We start from the raw sequence: 18764 nt of genomic DNA, 5'->3' as shown, positions 1-18764 counted from the left end.
CCTCTGCCCCTCCATTACCCATGTGTGCCTCTGCCCCCCATTACCCATGTGTGCCTCTGCAGGGCTGTCTTAACAGCAGTGTAGGCCCCTGGGCACAGCAATGCACTGGGGACCCTACCCATCCTCCAGAAGTAAGGGTGGGGGGTGCTATCAGCGGCAGCTTTAAAGTCCCGCGGGCGATAGGGGGTGTTCTATCTTTCGCTCAGCATGTAATTTCTGCTAATTATTCATTTACTGCACAGATGGGGCAGGAGGGAGAACACTAAACTGTAGAAGGGAACATTGTGCTGAAAGAAGGGTCCTCGATACATGATTTCCAGGGTGGTGTTTAATACGAAAGGGAGGGGTGGATAGTGGAGTGGGCTCAATATTCATCATTTTCCGGTGGGAGGACAGCATGCTTGACTGCAAATATCTCCAGTTCCTGGAAATAGATTTCTTACCTTCCAATGGGATAAACAACTAGAGAGTCCCACCTCTCAGGAGGTACTGGGGACACCTCTCAGGAGGTACTGGGGACACCTCTCAGGAGGTACTGGGGACACCTCTCAGGAGGTACTGGGGACACCTGTCAGGAGGTACTGGGGACACCTGTCAGGAGGTACTGGGGACACCTTTCAGGAGGTACTGGGGACACCTCTCAGGAGGTACTGGGGACACCTCTCAGGAGGTACTGGGGACACCTTTCAGGAGGTACTGGGGACACCTGTCAGGAGGTACTGGGGACACCTGTCAGGAGGTACTGGGGACACCTTTCAGGAGGTACTGGGGACACCTGTCAGGAGGTACTGGGGACACCTTTCAGGAGGTACTGGGGACACCTGTCAGGAGGTACTGGGGACACCTTTCAGGAGGTACTGGGGACCAGAGTTCAGGAGCCAGAGCAATCCACCGACAAATATATGAAACTGTATACCAGGCGTGTGGAGCTGGAGCAGGGAGCAGCTGCTGGAAGGCTGATATCTGTGGATCTGGGTGTATTAGAGACAAGCTGCCAGTGTCCACCGAAAGGGAAGAGTCCAAGCTTTTGGAGTATATCCTCAGAAAAACTCTAATACCCCTTTTCCACCTATGAGCACGGGTCGCAGCCGGGAGCCTGACACGGGTGCTACCCGGCTACAGCCCATGCTCAGCCCCCTTTCCCACTGCGCTCACCAACCCGGCATATTGACAACATGTTACTCCTCTGCCCATCATATAATGTACAGCACAATAACACCTGTGTCATTCCTGGGTCCGCAGCCAGGGGGCAGTCAGTCACTGCTCTCTCCCCCCCACCACCTCCTCTTCCCTCTCTCCCTCTCTCTCTCTCTCTCTCCACCTGTGAATATCTGAGGCTCCCATTGATTTACAGCCGGTCACATCAGCTTCTCAGAGGGACAATTGTGTTTTATTCTTATACACAAGACTGATATGTACTAACTGTTGCTGAACATAACACATGTGACAGGCAGCCGTGCATGCATCTCTCCATGCAGAGTCACAGGCAGCCGTGCATGCATCTCTCCATGCAGTCACAGGCAGCCGTGCATGCATCTCTCCATGCAGAGTCACAGGCAGCCGTGCATGCAGAGTCACAGGTATGGTATACTGTATATAGGGGCTGCTGTGCATCTGCCATTCCTCTGCAATCTGCCCTGTAACGCCAAGCAGCAGATCCCGGGCTCCAGGGGTTTCCAGCAGGCTGCATTAGGCATGGAGACATTTCTCTGCCCCTAGATCTGATCAGCGGAGGACTACAGCCCCCAGAATTCCCATGCAGGGGAACATCACACACCGCCTGGGGCTGAGGTCAGTCTCCCGCTGGGCTGGCTCTGATATGTGAGGGAAAGCTCTGCTGCTGTATGTTATTGTGTTATCCTGCTCTGTGCTGCCAGAGCAGACATCTCCCCCTCCCCAGCATCATTCCCAGAGCCCGCCCCTAGTCCTCAGTCCATGTTATTCCCTGTCATCCTCACACACAGACAGCGGCCGCACTGCAATGAATGAGCATCCATAGCTGGGAGAGGACTAGGCGTTTCCAGCCGTCCCTCAGGACCATCACAGAAGGTTACAGGAGACAAATCTGTGAGTGACACCAGCACCCGGATTCACCGCCGCCCGTGTCGTCCTCTAGGTCATTCAGCCATCGCTGCTGGTGGTGTTCCAGCCCTGGGATACTGGCTTTGTACCCGATTCCTGCATCTCATGGAAGGATGCGCAATGGATGCCCTGCTATCTACAGGGAGCTGCTGCCTGGGGATTACTGCCTCCGCTAAATCCAGGTCAGAAGAGAGAAGGTGAGGAGGCATCTGCCAGGGTTCGTATATTCCAGATCTACCCATGACTACGGCCGCCTGAGGATATTTCTGTGTGTTCCTAGGTGTGCTGCCTGGAATAATCAATATCACTGAGGGGGAGACGTAGGAGGAGAGGCCATCGTCAAGATGTGCAGCAAGGGCAAGAGCAGCGAGGCACTCAAGGTGGTGGTAAGATGCCGCCCTGTCAACAGGAAAGAGGAGGCAGCTGGGTACGACAGGATAGTGTCCATGGACGTGAAACTGGGGCAGGTGACCATCCGGAATCCCAGGGCAAATCCTGGGGAGCTCCCAAAGACATTCACATTTGATGCAGTGTACGATGCCAACTCCAAGCAGGCGGACTTATACGATGAGACTGTAAGGCCCCTTATAGATTCTGTCTTGCAAGGCTTCAACGGGACCATGTTTGCCTATGGACAGACTGGCACTGGCAAGACCTTCACCATGCAAGGCTTCTGGGCAGAGTTGGATAAAAGAGGGGTGATCCCCAATTGCTTTGACCACATTTTTACCCATATCTCCCGGTCCCAGAACCAGCAATATTTGGTGAGGGCGTCTTACCTGGAGATCTACCAGGAGGAGATCAGAGACCTTTTGTGCAAGGACCAGTACAAGAAACTAGAACTGAAAGAGAACCCGGACAGCGGGGTCTACATCAAAGACCTCTCCTCGTTCGTGACCAAGAATGTGAAGGAAATTGAACATGTCATGAATTTAGGCAACCAGGCCCGGTCGGTGGCCTGTACCAACATGAACGAGCACAGTTCTAGGTCTCACACTATTTTTGTCATAACAATAGAGTGCAGTGAGCTGGGTGTGGATGGGGAGGAACATATTCGAGTGGGCAAACTCAACTTGGTGGACTTGGCTGGCAGCGAACGGCAAAGCAAAACAGCGGTGAATGGGGAGAGGCCCAAAGAGGCCTCAAAAATCAACTTGTCTCTGTCAGCGCTGGGTAACGTGATCTCAGCCCTGGTAGATGGCAGGAGCACCCACATCCCTTACAGAGACTCCAAACTCACCCGTCTACTGCAGGACTCCCTTGGCGGCAACGCCAAGACCATCATGGTTGCCACCCTAGGCCCCGCTTCCCATCACTATGACGAGACCTTGTCTACTCTCAGGTTTGCCAACAGGGCTAAGAACATCAAAAACAAGCCAAGGATTAACGAGGACCCCAAGGACACTATGTTGAGGGAATTCCAGGAAGAGATCGCCAGGCTGAAAGCCCAGCTGGAGAAACGCGGAATGCTGAGTAAGAAGCGCAGGAGAAACAGCCGCAGGAAAAAGTCGCTAGACGGCGAGAGCCTTCAGGACACAGAGGCTGAGGAGGAGAACGATGACAACCTCATAGAGAAGAACGTAGGGTGTTACCTGAAGGAGCAGGCCGAGAGGCTGCAGCAGGAGAAGGCAGCCATCCAGGATGACCACAGTCTGCTCGCAGAGGAGAAACTCAAGCTGATCGAGGAAAAGGAGAAAATGATGGATGATCTGACCAAGGAGCAAAAAGCCACCGAGCTGCTGGCTGTAAAATTTAAGGTAATTTATCCTCATGTCTTAGGATATAATGATACAAATGATAGACAGCAAGGTCAGTGATCCTGAGTCCTGGCACAGATGTAGTAGAATGTCCAGCCGCAGCTATGCCAGGATCCTCGTGCCAGTGACCAGCTTATACCGAGAGGTGATCAGCAGCTGGAGGTGACTGCTCGGACAGTGCGCCCACACTGTCACCGGAGGGTGATTAACCCTTCAGCATCACGCTGGTACCCACTGTCACAGTATCATACTGGTACCCACTGTCACTGGTGTATCAGGGTGGTTCCTACGGTCATTAACCCTTCAGTGTCAGACTGGTACCCCATTGTAACAGGTGTGTGATGGACCTTTCAGTATCAGGTTTGTAGCCCACTGTCACTAATGTACAATTAACCCTTCAGTGTCAGGCTGGTACCCCACTGTAACAGATGAACAATTAACCCTTCAGTGTCAGTCTAACAGGTGTACGATTAACCCTTCAGAGTCAGGTTGGTACCCCACTGTCACTAATGTACAATTAACCCTTCAGTGTCAGGCTGGTACCCCACTGTCACCGGTGTGCAATTAACCCTTCAGTGTCAGTCTGTATAACACGAGTGCAATTTTCCCCACTGTGACAGGTTAACTCTTCAGTGTCAGGCTGAAACCCCACTGCCAACGGTGTTTGATTAACCTTTCAGTGTCCAGCTGGTTCCCACTGTCACAGGTGTACGATTAACCCTTCAGTGTCAGGCTGGTACCCCACGTCCTTGATTACACCCTCAGTGTCAGGCTATCTATTGTCACTTGTGTGTATTTAACCCTTTAGTGTCAGGCTTGGACCACACCACAGCTATACAATTAACCCTTCAGTATCAGACCGATCCCCAATGTCACCGGTGTGTATGATTAACCATTCAGTGTCAGGCTGGTACTCACTGTCAATGGTGTCTATTTAACCATTCAGTGTCAGGCTGGATCCCCAGCATCACAGATGTAAAATTAACCCTTCAGTGTCAGACTGGAACCCACCCTCGTCACAGATGTGTGAATAAATTCTCAGTGTCAGGCTGGGATCCCACATTCACAGGTGTGTGATAAAGCCTTCATTGTCAAACCAAGACTCCACCCACTATTACAGGTGTGCATTAAACCCTTCAGTGTCCTGATCACTCTTCTCTCCCAATACACCTGTGCTGTCCCCATCACTCTCCTCATACACCTGTACTGCTATCTACCTGCACACCTCCATGTCACATATTCCCCATCACTCTCCTCATACACCTGTACTGCTGTCTACCTGCACACCTCCAAGTCACATATTCCCCATCACTCTCCTCATACACCTGTACTGCTATCTACCTGTACACCTCCATGTCACATATTCCCCATCACTCTCCTCATACACCTGTACTGCTATCTACCTGCACACCTCCATGTCACATATTCCCCATCACTCTCCTCATACACCTGTACTGCTATCTACCTGTACACCTCCATGTCACATATTCCCCATCACTCTCCTCATACACCTGTACTGCTATCTACCTGCACACCTCCATGTCACATATTCCTCATCACTCTCCTCATACACCTGTACTGCTATCTACCTGCACACCTCCATGTCACATATTCCCCATCACTCTCCTCATACACCTGTACTGCTATCTACCTGCACACCTCCATGTCACATATTCCCCATCACTCTCCTCATACACCTGTACTGCTATCTACCTGCACACCTCCATGTCACGTATTCCCCATCACTCTCCTCATACACCTGTACTGCTATCTACCTGTACACCTCTATGTCACATATTCCCCATCACTCTCCTCATACACCTGTACTGCTATCTACCTGCACACCTCCATGTCACATATTCCCCATCACTCTCCTCATACACCTGTACTGCTATCTACCTGCACACCTCCATGTCACATATTCCCCATCACTCTCCTCATACACCTGTACTGCTATCTACCTGTACACCTCCATGTCACATATTCCCCATCACTCTCCTCATACACCTGTACTGCTATCTACCTGCACACCTCCATGTCACATATTCCCCATCACTCTCCTCATACACCTGTACTGCTATCTACCTGCACACCTCCATGTCACGTATTCCCCATCACTCTCCTCATACACCTGTACTGCTATCTACCTGCACACCTCCATGTCACATATTCCCCATCACTCTCCTCATACACCTGTACTGCTATCTACCTGCACTCCTCCATGTCACATATTCCCCATCACTCTCCTCATACACCTGTACTGCTATCTACCTGCACACCTCCATGTCACATATTCCTCATCACTCTCCTCATACACCTGTACTGCTATCTACCTGCACACCTCCATGTCACATATTCCCCATCACTCTCCTCATACACCTGTACTGCTATCTACCTGCACACCTCCATGTCACGTATTCCCCATCACTCTCCTCATACACCTGTACTGCTATCTACCTGCACACCTCCATGTCACATATTCCCCATCACTCTCCTCATACACCTGTACTGCTATCTACCTGCACTCCTCCATGTCACATATTCCCCATCACTCTCCTCATACACCTGTACTGCTATCTACCTGCACACCTCCATGTCACATATTCCTCATCACTCTCCTCATACACCTGTACTGCTATCTACCTGCACACCTCCATGTCACATATTCCCCATCACTCTCCTCATACACCTGTACTGCTATCTACCTGCACACCTCCATGTCACATATTCCCCATCACTCTCCTCATACACCTGTACTGCTATCTACCTGTACACCTCCATGTCACATATTCCCCTTCACTCTCCTCATACACCTGTACTGCTATCTACCTGTACACCTCCATGTCACATATTCCCCATCACTCTCCTCATACACCTGTACTGCTATCTACCTGTACACCTCCATGTCACATATTCCCCATCACTCTCCTCATACACCTGTACTGCTATCTACCTGCACACCTCCATGTCACATATTCCCCATCACTCTCCTCATACACCTGTACTGCTATCTACCTGTACACCTCCATGTCACATATTCCCCATCACTCTCCTCATACACCTGTACTGCTATCTACCTGCACACCTCCATGTCACATATTCCCCATCACTCTCCTCATACACCTGTACTGCTATCTACCTGCACACCTCCATGTCACATATTCCCCATCACTCTCCTCATACACCTGTACTGCTATCTACCTGCACACCTCCATGTCACATATTCCCCATCACTCTCCTCATACACCTGTACTGCTATCTACCTGCACACCTCCATGTCACATATTCCCCATCACTCTCCTCATACACCTGTACTGTTATCTACCTGTACACCTCCATGTCACATATTCCCCATCACTCTCCTCATACACCTGTACTGCTATCTACCTGCACACCTCCATGTCACATATTCCCCATCACTCTCCTCATACACCTGTACTGCTATCTACCTGCACACCTCCATGTCACATATTCCCCATCACTCTCCTCATACACCTGTACTGTTATCTACCTGTACACCTCCATGTCACATATTCCCCATCACTCTCCTCATACACCTGTACTGCTATCTACCTGCACACCTCCATGTCACATATTCCCCATCACTCTCCTCATACACCTGTACTGCTATCTACCTGCACACCTCCATGTCACATATTCCCCATCACTCTCCTCATACACCTGTACTGCTATCTACCTGCACACCTCCATGTCACATATTCCCCATCACTCTCCTCATACACCTGTACTGCTATCTACCTGCACACCTCCATGTCACATATTCCTCATCACTCTCCTCATACACCTGTACTGCTATCTACCTGCACACCTCCATGTCACATATTCCCCATCACTCTCCTCATACACCTGTACTGCTATCTACCTGCATACCTCCATGTCACATATTCCCCATCACTCTCCTCATACACCTGTACTGCTATCTACCTGCACACCTCCATGTCACATATTCCCCATCACTCTCCTCATACACCTGTACTGCTATCTACCTGTACACCTCCATGTCACATATTCCCCATCACTCTCCTCATACACCTGTACTGCTATCTACCTGCACACCTCCATGTCACATATTCCCCATCACTCTCCTCATACACCTGTACTGCTATCTACCTGTACACCTCCATGTCACATATTCCCCATCACTCTCCTCATACACCTGTACTGCTATCTACCTGTACACCTCCATGTCACATATTCCCCATCACTCTCCTCATACACCTGTACTGCTATCTACCTGCACACCTCCATGTCACATATTCCTCATCACTCTCCTCATACACCTGTACTGCTATCTACCTGTACACCTCCATGTCACATATTCCCCATCACTCTCCTCATACACCTGTACTGCTATCTACCTGCACACCTCCATGTCACATATTCCCCATCACTCTCCTCATACACCTGTACTGCTATCTACCTGTACACCTCCATGTCACATATTCCCCATCACTCTCCTCATACACCTGTACTGCTATCTACCTGCACACCTCCATGTCACATATTCCCCATCACTCTCCTCATACACCTGTACTGCTATCTACCTGTACACCTCCATGTCACATATTCCCCATCACTCTCCTCATACACCAGTACTGCTATCTACCTGTACACCTCCATGTCACATATTCCCCATCACTCTCCTCATACACCTGTACTGCTATCTACCTGTACACCTCCATGTCACATATTCCACATCACTCTCCTCATACACCTGTACTGCTATCTACCTGCACACCTCCATGTCACATATTCCCCATCACTCTCCTCATACACCTGTACTGCTATCTACCTGCACACCTCCATGTCACATATTCCCCATCACTCTCCTCATACACCTGTACTGCTATCTACCTGCACACCTCCATGTCACATATTCCCCATCACTCTCCTCATACACCTGTACTGCTATCTACCTGCACACCTCCATGTCACATATTCCCCATCACTCTCCTCATACACCTGTACTGCTATCTACCTGCACACCTCCATGTCACATATTCCCCATCACTCTCCTCATACACCTGTACTGCTATCTACCTGTACACCTCCATGTCACATATTCCCCATCACTCTCCTCATACACCTGTACTGCTATCTACCTGCACACCTCCATGTCACATATTCCCCATCACTCTCCTCATACACCTGTACTGCTATCTACCTGTACACCTCCATGTCACATATTCCTCCTCACTCTCCTCATACACCTGTACTGCTATCTACCTGCACACCTCCATGTCACATATTCCTCATCACTCTCCTCATACACCTGTACTGCTATCTACCTGCACACCTCCATGTCACATATTCCCCATCACTCTCCTCATACACCTGTACTGCTATCTACCTGCACACCTCCATGTCACATATTCCCCATCACTCTCCTCATACACCTGTACTGCTATCTACCTGTACACCTCCATGTCACATATTCCCCATCACTCTCCTCATACACCTGTACTGCTATCTACCTGTACACCTCCATGTCACATATTCCTCATCACTCTCCTCATACACCTGTACTGCTATCTACCTGCACACCTCCATGTCACATATTCCCCATCACTCTCCTCATACACCTGTGCTGCTATCTACCTGTACACCTCCATGTCACATATTCCCCATCACTCTCCTCATACACCTGTACTGCTATCTACCTGTACACCTCCATGTCACATATTCCACATCACTCTCCTCATACACCTGTACTGCTATCTACCTGCACACCTCCATGTCACATATTCCCATCACTCTCCTCATACACCTGTACTGCTATCTACCTGCACACCTCCATGTCACATATTCCCCATCACTCTCCTCATACACCTGTACTGCTATCTACCTGCACACCTCCATGTCACATATTCCCCATCACTCTCCTCATACACCTGTACTGCTATCTACCTGTACACCTCCATGTCACATATTCCCATCACTCTCCTCATACACCTATACTGCTATCTACCTGCACACCTCCATGTCACATATTCCTCATCACTCTCCTCATACACCTGTACTGCTATCTACCTGCACACCTCCATGTCACATATTCCCCATCACTCTCCTCATACACCTGTACTGCTATCTACCTGCACACCTCCATGTCACATATTCCTCATCACTCTCCTCATACACCTGTACTGCTATCTACCTGCACACCTCCATGTCACATATTCCCCATCACTCTCCCCATACACCTGTACTGCTATCTACCTGCACACCTCCATGTCACATATTCCCCATCACTCTCCTCATACACCTGTACTGCTATCTACCTGCACACCTCCATGTCACATATTCCCCATCACTCTCCTCATACACCTGTACTGCTATCTACCTGCACACCTCCATGTCACATATTCCCCATCACTCTCCTCATACACCTGTACTGCTATCTACCTGCACACCTCCATGTCACATATTCCCCATCACTCTCCTCATACACCTGTACTGCTATCTACCTGCACACCTCCATGTCACATATTCCCCATCACTCTCCTCATACACCTGTACTGCTATCTACCTGCACACCTCCATGTCACATATTCCCCATCACTCTCCTCATACACCTGTACTGCTATCTACCTGCACACCTCCATGTCACATATTCCCCATCACTCTCCTCATACACCTGTACTGCTATCTACCTGCACACCTCCATGTCACATATTCCCCATCACTCTCCTCATACACCTGTACTGCTATCTACCTGCACACCTCCATGTCACGTATTCCCCATCACTCTCCTCATACACCTGTACTGCTATCTACCTGCACACCTCCATGTCACATATTCCCCATCACTCTCCTCATACACCTGTACTGCTATCTACCTGCACACCTCCATGTCACATATTCCCCATCACTCTCCTCATACACCTGTACTGCTATCTACCTGTATACCTCCATGTCACATATTCCCCATCACTCTCCTCATACACCTGTACTGCTATCTACCTGTACACCTCCATGTCACATATTCCCCATCACTCTCCTCATACACCTGTACTGCTATCTACCTGCACACCTCCATGTCACATATTCCCCATCACTCTCCTCATACACCTGTACTGCTATCTACCTGCACACCTCCATGTCACATATTCCCCATCACTCTCCTCATACACCTGTACTGCTATCTACCTGTACACCTCCATGTCACATATTCCCCATCACTCTCCTCATACACCTGTACTGTTATCTACCTGTACACCTCCATGTCACATATTCCCCATCACTCTCCTCATACACCTGTACTGCTATCTATCTGCACACCTCCATGTCACATATTCCCCATCACTCTCCTCATACACCTGTACTGCTATCTACCTGCACACCTCCATGTCACATATTCCCCATCACTCTCCTCATACACCTGTACTGCTATCTACCTGTACACCTCCATGTCACATATTCCCCATCACTCTCCTCATACACCTGTACTGCTATCTACCTGCACACCTCCATGTCACATATTCCCCATCACTCTCCTCATACACCTGTACTGCTATCTACCTGCACACCTCCATGTCACATATTCCCCATCACTCTCCTCATACACCTGTACTGCTATCTACCTGCACACCTCCATGTCACATATTCCTCATCACTCTCCTCATACACCTGTACTGCTATCTACCTGCACACCTCCATGTCACATATTCCCCATCACTCTCCTCATACACCTGTACTGGTATCTACCTGCACACCTCCATGTCACATATTCCCCATCACTCTCCTCATACACCTGTACTGCTATCTACCTGCACACCTCCATGTCACATATTCCCCATCACTCTCCTCATACACCTGTACTGCTATCTACCTGCACACCTCCATGTCACATATTCCCCATCACTCTCCTCATACACCTGTACTGCTATCTACCTGCACACCTCCATGTCACATATTCCCCATCACTCTCCTCATACACCTGTACTGCTATCTACCTGTACACCTCCATGTCACATATTCCCCATCACTCTCCTCATACACCTGTACTGCTATCTACCTGCTCACCTCCATGTCACATATTCCTCATCACTCTCCTCATACACCTGTACTGCTATCTACCTGCACACCTCCATGTCACATATTCCCCATCACTCTCCTCATACACCTGTGCTGCTATCTACCTGCACACCTCCATGTCACATATTCCCCATCACTCTCCTCATACACCTGTACTGCTATCTACCTGCACACCTCCATGTCACATATTCCCCATCACTCTCCTCATACACCTGTACTGCTATCTACCTGCACACCTCCATGTCACATATTCCCCATCACTCTCCTCATACACCTGTGCTGCTATCTACCTGCACACCTCCATGTCACATATTCCCCATCACTCTCCTCATACACCTGTACTGCTATCTACCTGCACACCTCCATGTCACATATTCCCCATCACTCTCCTCATACACCTGTACTGGTATCTACCTGCACACCTCCATGTCACATATTCCCCATCACTCTCCTCATACACCTGTACTGCTATCTACCTGCACACCTCCATGTCACATATTCCCCATCACTCTCCTCATACACCTGTACTGCTATCTACCTGTACACCTCCATGTCACATATTCCCCATCACTCTCCTCATACACCTGTACTGCTATCTACCTGCACTCCTCCATGTCACATATTCCCCATCACTCTCCTCATACACCTGTACTGCTATCTACCTGTACACCTCCATGTCACATATTCCCCATCACTCTCCTCATACACCTGTACTGCTATCTACCTGCACACCTCCATGTCACATATTCCCCATCACTCTCCTCATACACCTGTACTGCTATCTACCTGCACACCTCCATGTCACATATTCCCCATCACTCTCCTCATACACCTGTACTGCTATCTACCTGTACACCTCCATGTCACATATTCCCCATCACTCTCCTCATACACCTGTACTGCTATCTACCTGCACACCTCCATGTCACATATTCCCCATCACTCTCCTCATACACCTGTACTGCTATCTACCTGCACACCTCCATGTCACATATTCCCCATCACTCTCCTCATACACCTGTACTGCTATCTACCTGCACACCTCCATGTCACATATTCCCCATCACTCTCCTCATACACCTGTACTGCTATCTACCTGCACACCTCCATGTCACATATTCCCCATCACTCTCCTCATACACCTGTACTGCTATCTACCTGCACACCTCCATGTCACATATTCCCCATCACTCTCCTCATACACCTGTACTGCTATCTACCTGCACACCTCCATGTCACATATTCCCCATCACTCTCCTCATACACCTGTACTGCTATCTACCTGTACACCTCCATGTCACATATTCCCCATCACTCTCCTCATACACCTGTACTGCTATCTACCTGTACACCTCCATGTCACATATTTAGGTCTGGCGTGTGATGCAGGATATGACACATGGGAGCGCGCGTCTTATCCTGTAGCGAGCGTATACACTATACAATATGGCAACGAATCAGATGATATCAGCCGGGTCATATGCGATATTGTATTGTGTGTACGCACGCTAAATGTTATTTTCAATTCCAGCCTGTAACATGGCAGTTAGGGCCTGATTGGCTGCTACTTTATCTCTCTCCTAGTTCCTGACCCTGAGGATGCTGCATGATACATTCACGTGGTATAACCGCATATTTCACTGTTATTCTGATTGCTAATATCACTCCCAGATTGCAATGTGATTATTAATAAATGGGACCCTATGTGTGATGAGTCTACTGGGGCATTTTATTATATGTATTATTGTTATGTACGTACGTACGGGATATTGCAGTATAAGATATATGTATATTATCATCATGTAGGTTGTGTGGTAGTAACGGATTCTCCCACGCCTGGCACTGTGGCAATTCATACACCCCCTTTGTGGGTGCAGACCCTGTGCTGGGATTATAGACTTACAGCTATGATGAGAAACACTTTACCAGGGGCGGCTGGGCGATACCAGTCCGGAGCAGGAAGGGTTATTCACCCACTGTCTCTGTGGGCACTGGTTGCCACTGTACATGTTAAATAGGTTTCCCTCCACAAATACCTGTTCTGCAGTACAGGGCCTGAGATGGGTGCACACTCACTGATTATCGGACGACTGCGCATGTGTCTGCATCGCACTGCGTCTGTCCCACGATGCTCTTATGATGGCGGTCACAGAGAGGATTGCAGAGTGACTGACAGTCATTCCTAAGTCCCGCTCTGCTGCACTCCCGGCTGGTGGTTTCTGGACAAGCAGGCCATCCTCCCACGGGGTGTGAGGGGATGTGTGGGGATGGCGATACGATTCTCCGCTAATTCCATCATCAAGGCCCTATACCCTGTGTGTGATGCCGCAGGGGGTGGGGCCATTATTACACAAGCCGCCACCTACATCTGCCCCCATGGAACTCTCAGTAATATTAGTGAGGAGCCTATGTGTGAAATGCGTAGGTCTGGCATCAGCAGGAGAAAATAACTTTTTATTGCTTTGATAACTCAGGTCTCTAGAATTGTATTTATTTTTCAGAAAACATGTCCTGCGAGACGGTAAATGTAATATACCGCTGTGTGTTTTCTCTAAACGTTTTATTTTTTCATATATATCCTGTTTTTCGTGCTTGTGCTGGTAATGGCGGCAGAACTGACAGCTGAAACGCGTAGGAAGGGCAGAATTACAGATCAGGTTTCTTCAGCAAAGGTCAGCTCTGTTGTGAGGCTCCTTCTGTCCCCAGTGACCCGGCCGGCCCCAGGGAATGTACATGCAGTCAGCAGTGTGCGGCGCCTGCCTGGGGGTGAGAGAGGTCACACGGCGCCTATGACAAGTGGGGGCCATTACTGATGTGTCCCGACAATGAGGTTATTCGGCCCAACATAAAGCATCGCTGTTCTCTATCTGCACACAATCTGCTGTCTGATGTGTATTCACTTCACAGTGTCTCGTCTGCTACTACCACCACAGTGCAGGGCAACCCCGCAGAATACACAGTGCAGGGTAACCCCGCAGAATACACAGTGCAGTGTAACCCCGCAGAATACACAGTGCAGTGTAACCCCGCAGAATATACAGTGCAGGGTAACCCCACAGAATACACAGTGCAGGGTAACCCTGCAGAATACAGTGCAGTGTAACCCCACAGAATACACAGTGCAGTGTAACCCCGCAGAATACACAATGCAGGGTAACTCCGCAGAATACACAGTGCAGTGTAACCCCACAGAATACACAGTGCAGTGTAACCCCACAGAATACACAGTGCAGTGTAACTCAGAAGTACACAGTGCAGGGTAACCCCACAGAATACACAGTGCAGTGTAACCCCACAGAATACACAGTGCAGGGTAACCCCACAGAATACACAGTGCAGTGTAACCCCACAGAATACACAGTGCAGTGTAACCCCACAGAATACACAGTGCAGTGTAACTCAGAAGTACACAGTGCAGGGTAACCATGCAGAATACACAGTGCAGTGCAACCATTCAGTACACAGTGCAGTGCAATCCCGCAGTACAAAGTGCAGGGTAACCCCGCAGAATACACAGTGCAGGATAACCCCGCAGAATACACAGTGCAGGGTAACCCTGCAGAATACACAGTGCAGTGTAACCCCGCAGAATATACAGTGCAGGGTAACCCCACAGAATATACAGTGCAGTGTAACCCCACAGAATACACAGTGCAGTGTAACTCAGAAGTACACAGTGCAGGGTAACCATGCAGAATACACAGTGCAGTGCAACCATTCAGTACACAGTGCAGTGCAATCCCGCAGTACAAAGTGCAGGGTAACCCCACAGAATACACAGTGCAGGTTAACCCCGCAGAATACACAGTGCAGGGTAACCCTGCAGAATACACAGTGCAGGGTAACCCTGCGGCCACAGATAAGAGTACTGCTGGTTTGTGATATGGGGGTGGGTTAGTATGGTGGATGTAGCCAGGATGTGAGGAGAGGGACGAGGCACAGGGCACGTGTGTGATATTGTGTCCCAATATCCTCTCACACTTCAGCTGTTTCCCCTGAGCTTCCGGAGCCCCTGCCCTGTATCTGTGTCCTGTCATCAGCCCCTGGCCTGTCCTCTGAGACCACCGCTGTACAATGCAGCCCTGCGACATGCATGACACCGATCACTGAGTGCTTCCCGCTCATTATTACCTCACAAAAACCAGGATTTCCATGGTGTTGGCTTCCTAATGAATCACCCGAGGGACAAATTCCCCAGATTCATCATAGGGCGGAAAGCTGAGGAAAACGGGCATGTCTTGCAATGATGGCTTCCACGTGTGGGGTATTTGATGTAATAAGCGTCATGGTGGTAGTCCTACTGCCGCAATCGCTACTCAGGTGACATGCTAACATGGCGGTAACATCCGTAAATCACACAAGTAACAATTGCAGTATTGTTTATATAAAGCGTAGGTGAAATAGATATTTTTTTCTTTTATATCTTTTTCTTTTTAAACTTTTTTTCTGTTTGGTTTAATGCCGAGGGCCTGAGCACAGAGGCCCAAATCCTGTTTGCGCCTTGCGCCATGTATCGCCCACATGCAGTGCCGCCCGGCCGCCCCATGCGGTGTTTCTGTCTAACTCGCTTCCTATTGCATGGGTCTTTATGTGTAATAACAATATTAGCGTTAGGAATGTCTCTGACCCGGCTCCTGTAGTTCCCTGCTGCATTCTGAGGAATTCTCCCCCCACCCGCTCGCCCCCTACCCAGTACGGCCGACCTGCAGCACATCTGTTATACAAACTGTATTTGGGGGGGAATAGAATGTGTATGCTCAGGAAATATATGTGCATGCAATGCTGTAATCAGGAGCGGCTGTGGGGGGGCATGAGAAGGGTCGCTCTATCGCCCCCCACCCCTCCCCCTCGCTGTCCTGCGTGCACCGTGTGGTTAATATAATGTAGGATATGTACCGCACACAGCTGCATACCTTTCCCATCTCTAGGTCCCCGGTACAGCTGGCCTGTGTATATATCCCTTCCCTCAGCACGCTACATGCAGACGTGTGCCGCATACAAAGCGTGTCATTGGCGTGTCGGATATGAGTCTGCAGACGTGGACACTGTGTTTTGGCACTTGATGGTTTCCAGGGACCCCACGCTGGTGGTGAACCTGCTGTATCTAGACATACCCCACTACAGCTTCCAATGTACTATGACCCCCTGACTGTATGCAGAATGGGAACAGGCGTGCCCCCCAACAGTGAGAGGGACAGTTGTGTGTGGCCCGGCAGTGTCGGACTGGGGTATGAAGGGCCCACCGGGGGAATGCAGTGATAGGGGCCCATACTTAGGTGTGTGGCCAGCCTACAAAGGGGGTGTGGCCAGCCTCCACAGAGGCTTGAAATACACAATAGTTTAGTGCAGTGTAATGCAACATATCTACCATGTATAATACAAGTGCATAGTCTGGAATTTGATCCCTGGAGGAAGGAGTGGCCCCTCAGGCAGTGGGGCCTACCGGTGGTTTCCCTGGTACCCCTGTGGGCCAGTCCGACCCTGTGGCTCGGTCATGTTGGGAGGGTGCTGTGTCCCTTGAGGACCTGTCTACTGCTTCAGAAGCGATACGCCACGTCCGCCTGCCCTCCCCTAAAGACAAGCTCTGGTGACTAGTCTGGGACAGCTCCACAGCCATTATCCGGGGGTAAAAAGTCTCAGCGAGAACCCGCTATCGCTGCGGGGGATGACTCCAGAAATGGCCCCTCTGCACGCCATAATCTGAATAGCTCACCCCCTATATTCTGCATGTGGGTGCACTCTGAATCTCAAAGAAAGCCCCTCCAGCAGCCAGAATGTAGAGGCCGAGCATCCCCTGAGAGGCTGCCATCTTGGTGCATAGATAGATGCCCCCCCCCCCCCCCCCCCCCCGTATCATTGTCTTATGTGCCATGGCTGCATATTATTCTCCTACCCTGATACCTCCATGACATCGCTGTCAGTCTCCCTCAGAGTGTTAGCTGCATCCTGCAGTAGAGCGTATCTGACAGTCACCCGTCCATGGACATTGCTCAGTGCTCCATAGACACGTGGTAAAGTATGTGCTCCTGCGTACAGCTCCCGCCATTGTGCCACTTTCCCAGTATCCCCAGCACAGATATCTGCAGACGCATTTCCACCGCTTCTGTGCGCTACGTGCCGGTCACTGAGCAATGATTCCATAGTGTAACCACATACAGCTGACTGAATGAGGCCCAGAAGCCTTTGCTTCCCCTTCACCGCCAGCTCTCACTTCCCAGGAATCCAGCTTGTTGGCAATCACTCTGTGGGCACAGTGCCGCCCCTTCATAGAAAATGTTATCTGTGCCACAGATTGTCTCTAGCGCTGGCCGAGTGCTCGGGAGACTGGTGTTCCAGGCGTGGGGCTGCTTGGCCTAGTTACAGCTCTGCCTCACAGATGTACAGAAATACTTCCAGCCATGAATACATGATCTCTCCAAGTCACTGGAAGGTAGAACACAGAACTAGCTATGTGACTTGTCATACCGGTGCAATCAATTATACATTGTCCACTCAGTGGCCACTTTACCACACCTGCCACTCTGCGCTGTCACCCACCAAACTGTCCCACTTCAAGGCTCTCATCTCCTCCCAATTCTCCGGCTTCTCTCTCCACCATCTCCATCGCCCTCCGCTCTTCCATCTCTGCACTTTAATTTCCCACCACTTTACCTCCAACATTAAGTTCATCCACTGAGATACCTACTGCCTAAATACCCCACTCCCCCACCTCAGAGGACTACCAGTTGTGTCTTCCTTTCCCCTACTTCTGGGGTAGCGTTGTGCCCTTCTTTCCATCCATTACCTGTCCCTCCACCTAACCTCCTCCGAACCATGATGGTCCCTGACTCCTGCTCCCATATTGCCCACCTGGTCATCCTATCCATTCCC

At 49.9% G+C, this 18764-nt stretch overlaps 1 protein-coding gene across 1 annotated transcript in view; it reads left to right on the top strand.

Annotated features, from left to right (window-relative positions):
- Nucleotides 1–1654: 1654 nt before the first annotated feature.
- The window catches only part of KIF3C (kinesin family member 3C), a 54536-nt gene continuing 37426 nt past the window's right edge, over nt 1655–18764 (top strand). Inside the window, exon 1 of the mRNA XM_063914966.1 lies at nt 1655–3839. Coding sequence (XP_063771036.1) covers nt 2427–3839 — 1413 coding nt within the window. The 5' untranslated portion in view covers nt 1655–2426. The remainder of the gene's footprint in view (nt 3840–18764) is intronic.

This window comes from Pseudophryne corroboree, chromosome 4 (genome assembly GCF_028390025.1).
Source record: "Pseudophryne corroboree isolate aPseCor3 chromosome 4, aPseCor3.hap2, whole genome shotgun sequence".
In the NCBI taxonomy this organism is placed as follows: domain Eukaryota; kingdom Metazoa; phylum Chordata; class Amphibia; order Anura; family Myobatrachidae; genus Pseudophryne; species Pseudophryne corroboree.
Note: the sequence above shows the minus strand (reverse complement) of the source record. Positions and strands in the feature narration are given on the sequence as shown.